The sequence below is a fragment of the Lathyrus oleraceus genome, chromosome 7 (assembly GCF_024323335.1).
Source record: "Lathyrus oleraceus cultivar Zhongwan6 chromosome 7, CAAS_Psat_ZW6_1.0, whole genome shotgun sequence".
Classification (NCBI taxonomy): Eukaryota; Viridiplantae; Streptophyta; class Magnoliopsida; order Fabales; family Fabaceae; genus Lathyrus; species Lathyrus oleraceus.
In genome coordinates this window covers 384874350-384880140 of record NC_066585.1, presented here as the reverse complement: position 1 = coordinate 384880140, position 5791 = coordinate 384874350, and the positions used below count along the sequence as shown (strand labels likewise).

At 40.1% G+C, this 5791-nt stretch overlaps 1 protein-coding gene across 1 annotated transcript; it reads left to right on the top strand.

The window, feature by feature from the left end:
- The first annotated feature begins 2014 nt into the window (after positions 1-2014).
- Positions 2015-3788, top strand: LOC127103955 (leucine-rich repeat extensin-like protein 2). Its single transcript, XM_051041183.1, has 2 exons — positions 2015-2578; positions 3060-3788. The coding sequence occupies exons 1-2, from the start codon at positions 2015-2017 to the stop codon at positions 3786-3788; spliced, it is 1293 nt and encodes a 430-aa protein (XP_050897140.1).
- The last annotated feature ends 2003 nt before the right edge of the window (positions 3789-5791 follow it).

Sequence of the window (5791 nt, the reverse complement as noted above, 5' to 3'; positions counted from 1 at the left end):
CACTTCAAGATAGCGATTGGGTTCTAGCCATGCAAGAAGAGCTAGATCAATTCACAAAGAAAGACGTCTGGGATCTTGTTCCTAAACCTAAAATCACTCACATTATCGGAACTAGATGGGTGTTCAGAAACAAGCTGAATGAGAAAGGAGAAGTTGTCAGAAACAAAGCTCGGCTGATGACTCAAGGTTACAATCAACAAGAAGGCATTGACTACAATGAAACCTTTGCCCCAGTCGCCAGGTTAGAATCTATTCGCTTACTTGTCTCATTCGCTATAAATCATTCTATCAAACTGTATCAAATGGATGTCAAGAGCGCATTCCTTAATGGATATATATCAGAAGAAGTATATGTCAACCAACCCCCAGATTTTGAAAATTCAAATTGTCCAGAACATGTTTTTAAACTCAAGAAATCTTTATATGGACTAAAACAAGCTCCCAGAGCTTGGTATGAAAGATTAAGTAATTTTCTTCTGGAACATGATTTTATTAGAGGGAAAGTTGACTCTACACTCTTCTGTAAAAACATTAATAATGATCTCATGATATGCCAGATATACGTTGATGATATCATTTTTAGTTCAGCTAAGTCCTCTGTATGTCAAGAATTCTTTGAGCTAATGCAGGCAGAATTCGAAATGAGCTTAATGCAAGAACTAAAGTTCTTTCTAGGAATTCAGTTCAATCAAGCTTCAGAAGTCACCTACGTTCATCAAAGTAAATACATTAAAGACTATCTGAAGAAATTTGAAATGTCTGAATGCAAACCCGCAAAGACACCCATGCATCCAACTTGCGTTCTTGAAAAAGAAGTTAGTTAAAAGGATTGTCAGAAGCTCTATCGTGGTATGATAGGCTCTCTTCTCTATCTAACTGTTACTCGTCCCGATATTCTATTTAGTGTGTGTCTCTGTGCCAGATTCCAATTAGATCCTAGAGAATCTCATTTAACAGCAGTTAAGAGAATGCTCAGATATCTAAAAGGAACTCCTAACCTGGGCCGGATGTATGAGAAAACATCAGAGTATAGACTATTTGGTTTTTGTGATGCAGATTACGCAGGAGACAGAATGGAACGAAAAAGTACATCTGGAAATTGTCAGCTCTTGGGAAAGAATCTGATATCCTAGGCCAGCAAAAGACAATCAACCATAGCCTTGTCTAATGCAGAAGCAGAATACATTTCAGCATCACTTTACACCACCCAGATGCTCTGGATGAAGAATCAACTAGAGGATCTTCAAATCTTTGAGTGTAACATTCCTATCTTCTGTGACAATATTGTTTCCATTTGTTTAAGCAAGAATCCTATTTTTCACTCCAAAGCTAAGCACATAGAAATAAAACATCATTTCATTAGAGATTATGTTTAGAAAGGGGTAGTAATGTTGAAATTCATTGATACAGATCATCAATGGGTTGACATCTTTACCAAACCACTTGCTAAAGATAAATTCCTCTTCATCTTAAAGAATCTGAACATTCAAAATTGTACTGAATAAAATGTGCCTTTGAGTGAGCAAAATAAGATTTTGATGTAAACAAAGTGGATTCTGCATCTGACTCTGATACTCCTACAAGGTTAGAAGTCATCTGAGTTAGAAATCTCAAGGAACCAACCCGTTGGTATTCCTGAAGATCAGATAAAGCAAGCACGTGGAGCATCTTGCGTCTGACCTTGGAACTTCTAGACAGTTGTCTAGCAGTAATCAATAAACAGTCTCTTGAGATCTCCTAGAGCAGTGTACTGACTGTTGGGATTAGACATCAATTATGAGTTGTAATCATTTTCCTTCTAATGTGCATACTTGGTTTTTGTGCTAAACTCTATTTTGTGTGTCGTTTTGCATGCACCCTAATTTGGGTATTTAAACACTTCTCTTCACACATTGCACACTTTTCGCGCTCACAATCACTCTTAACCCTCTTGCAAGTTCTTTTCTCCCTCAAGGCATTCCTGCAGTGTGCACTCAAGTTCTTCAACCTTCAACTCAGCTCATCAACAAGATTCATGGATTCACAACAACAATCAGTGTATAACTTCTCTCAACAGATGGATTCAAACGAACAAGCTCCAAGTTCAAGCAACCCAAACCCAATAGTTAATGGTGTTGTCTCAACTCCCATCTACAAAAATCCTCACATTCTTGATCGTGAGCTACATATCAACCTTGCAACACCGTTTGAGAAACTGGAAGTTCTGTGTGAATCACTGGTGGATTTCCAAAACATGCGAAGAAATGGTATTGACCTCGCTGAAGAACTGAAGAATCAAGGTTGGGGAAACTACTTCCAACGTCTGTATGGTCCAGTTTACACAAACCTAGTGAAGGAATTATGGAGATTCGCTGACGCTGACGATCACTACATCGTCTCCTATGTTCTGGGAGATAAGATGGTGATCACTGAGAAGTCCATTGCTGCTCTTTTGGGCATGGAGAAAGATGGAGGAAGAAGGATTTACAACATTAATCCTAGGGCAAAATATTTGTCCCATGAGATTAATCCAACTATCTTCAAACAGAACGCTGAAGGCAACCACTCCAAGAACGAGGAACAACATCAGAACCTCCGGGTCTGGCTGAAGATCATCTTGGGCACCATCCATCATCGCCCAGCTTCAAACTCCTCAGACTATATCAACACAGACCAGAAGTGCATTATGTACTGCATCCACAAAGGTCTGAAGCTCTGCCTCCCTGCACATCTCTTCAACTACCTCAGAGACTCTATGAGAGATACCAGAAACGACATGAAGCCCATAGACTACATTCCCCTGGGAAGACTCATCTCTGACGTTCTTATTGAAAGAGGTCTCGTAGATCATCTGATTACCTTCAGAGTCATGGACGTCGTGATGATCAACACTGGAAGAGCTCTAAATGCCCGAAATCTGAAGAGCATGGGGATTCTGGATCAACTAAGGGCCAAACCCACTCTAGACACCTCCTGGGAAGCTCTCAAAGATCAGAGGAAGATCCCAAATGGACTCTATCTATTCTCAAAGATCGACCCTCCAGAGTTAATCCTGTATTACTTAGATGATTTGTGAAAAGCAAGGAGTAGATATCTCAGGTTTCAACATAAGCCAGCTGCTAGACGAGCCTCCTAACTTCATGAAGCGACCACGGGGACCATCTGAGAAGGCAAAGAAAGCGAAGAAAGCGAAGCAGGGAGAATCCTCCGGATCAAGACCTCCAGTACCTCTGACTGAATCTTCTGGTAAGTCTGTTTCTCTCGCTCCTTCTGTACAACTGAAGACCATTGCTTCCTCTATCCCTAAACCACCACCCATTTATACCACCTCAGACACTCCTCCCTTAACCACCAGAACATCTACCCAACCATCACAGAAATTCAACCTTGCCACCACAACCTTACCCATTTCAGAAGCAGATATGCTAAAGGAAACAACCTCACCCTCTTCATCTTCTTCTCCAGAATCACCCCCCTACTATAACATTTCCACAGATACTGAACCATCTGACCTTCCCTCTCCAAATCTGGCTCAGCTCCAAACACGTGCTCTGGCCTCACAACAGCCAACACAATCCACACCTGAACCAGAAGTCACCTCATCACCCACAGAACAACCAAACCCAACCACATCTAACCCTCCACCATCTGAAACAACTCACGCTGAAACTCAACCACCCCACTCTGACACACCCCCACCATATACATTTGCTGAACCACAAACTCCCACACTCAACCTAAGTCCTCTTACTTCTCCACCCCAGCCTTTGAACCTGAAAACACCCTTCCAACCCTTGAGGAAGCAATAATGGTGTTCGCAGAAGCTTCAGTTGACAAGGTCAAGTCTCCGACCATCAACTATGGAATAAGTGATGATCCTTCAGCTATAAGGACACACTGGAACAGAGTGATCAGTTGGATGACCTCTGAAGGCTTCAAAGAAGCAGAAGAGAAAGCCAAGCAAGAAGAACTGCAAAGGATCAGGGAAGCTGAAGCCAAAGCTCATCAGAGACTGTGAGATCAGACTACAGGAGCGCCTAGCCAGAGAAGCTGAGGAGCGAGCCCGTAAAGAAGCAGAAGAGAAAGCCAAGCAAGAAGAACTGCAAAGGATTAGGGAAGCTGAGCCAAAGCTCTAGTTGATGTTGTTGCTGCTGCTGTTGAAGCTGAAGCCAAAGCTGCCGCTGAAGCTGAAGCACACCTTGCTGAAGAGTCTGCCACCAGGGTAGAACCGGATGCTCTGACTCAGGGGGAGTCCTCCACCTTTGTTCCTCTAGTTCTAAAGACACTCGAAGATCTTCAGAAAGAACAGAAGGAAGTCCGAGCCAGATTGGATCAACAGGATTCAGTAAATGTCAAGATTCAGAATCTGCTGACCCAGCTGCTCCAGAGAATGCCTCCACCTCCAAACCCTTAGGCACCTAGGACTTGTTTATGTGTTCTTTTGCTTGTTGCTCTGATTTGTTTGTTGCTTTCTGTTTTGCTTGTTTTGCTTTCTGCTCTCTAGTTGTTGTTTGTTGTCTGTGTTTCTGGCATTTGTGAATATATATATATATATATATATATATATATGTATATAAATATAAATATATATATATATATATATATATATATATGTATATAAATATAAATATATATATATATATATATATATATCTTTTTGGCCTTTCATTTCACCAAGTCTTTTTGATTCTGACAAAAAGGGGGAGAACTAAAAACAGCTCTGATGAAAACATATCTAACTCCTATCAGTAGTCTGCAAACATTGTTTCTAATCCTTTTAACTTAGAAATTTGCAGGAGAGTATCTAGAAACACCATATCATGGAAGGTCCGGTAAGAACTTCTGAACTCCCAGACTTATCTTGGGGGGAGTTCACTTCTATCTGATCTAAATCTCTTATCTAAAAATGTTTCATCTTTGAATTAAGATTGTTTTGTCATCATCAAAACGGGGGAGATTGTAAGAACAAAATTAGTTCTACAATAGAATTCCAGGATTTTGATTATAACTATGGATGAAACCAAAAATGGCACCCTAACGAAATTTCTCTAAGTGTGCAGGACTCTGAACAACAACAAAGGACTCTGATCATTTTATCAGATACAAACTTTGATCAGATACAAAGTACTAGAAGATCAGACGCATTTGAGGAAGAAGTGCGCCTAATAAGTTCTGAATCTAAGCAAATCAAGACAGTAAAAAAAAAGAGAAAAAGAACCAGAAGCTCTAAACATCCACTGGTCTTAGTTCTGATGATCTAGAAGACTGGTACTCTGAGAAGCTCTGATGTAACTTCAACATAATCTCCTTATGACGTATGACTCCGAGACAACAGAGATTCTGATGAAGATTCACCAAATCCAGAAAGAGTATCGGAAATAAATTCTCATTATGGAAATGAAGAATTTTAAGAAAGAAGTTATTCAGGGAGACAAATTGGTTATGGCAAGAAACACAAAAGTAATGACATTGAATGCTCATCAAAGACCAATATTCTGTCATCATTCCAACGGTCCTTCTCACTACTATATAAAGGACAACCTATGTCATTGAGAGACAAAACAACACACAGAAAAAGTCATTCATATTCTCTCTCAACTTTTCACGAGCTGCTGCTCGTACATGAAAACTCTTGGTCAAACTTTTTACTGTAATACTCGCTTACTCTTAGAAGCACCCTCTATTACAAATTTATTTTGCTAAATTTCTTTTGTTCCTCAAGTGACTCTGCGTAGTATGTATACTTGATAGGACTAAGAGATCACCCTCTTAGACGTTTGGTTGTATTAATCTTCCAAGATTAGTGGATTAA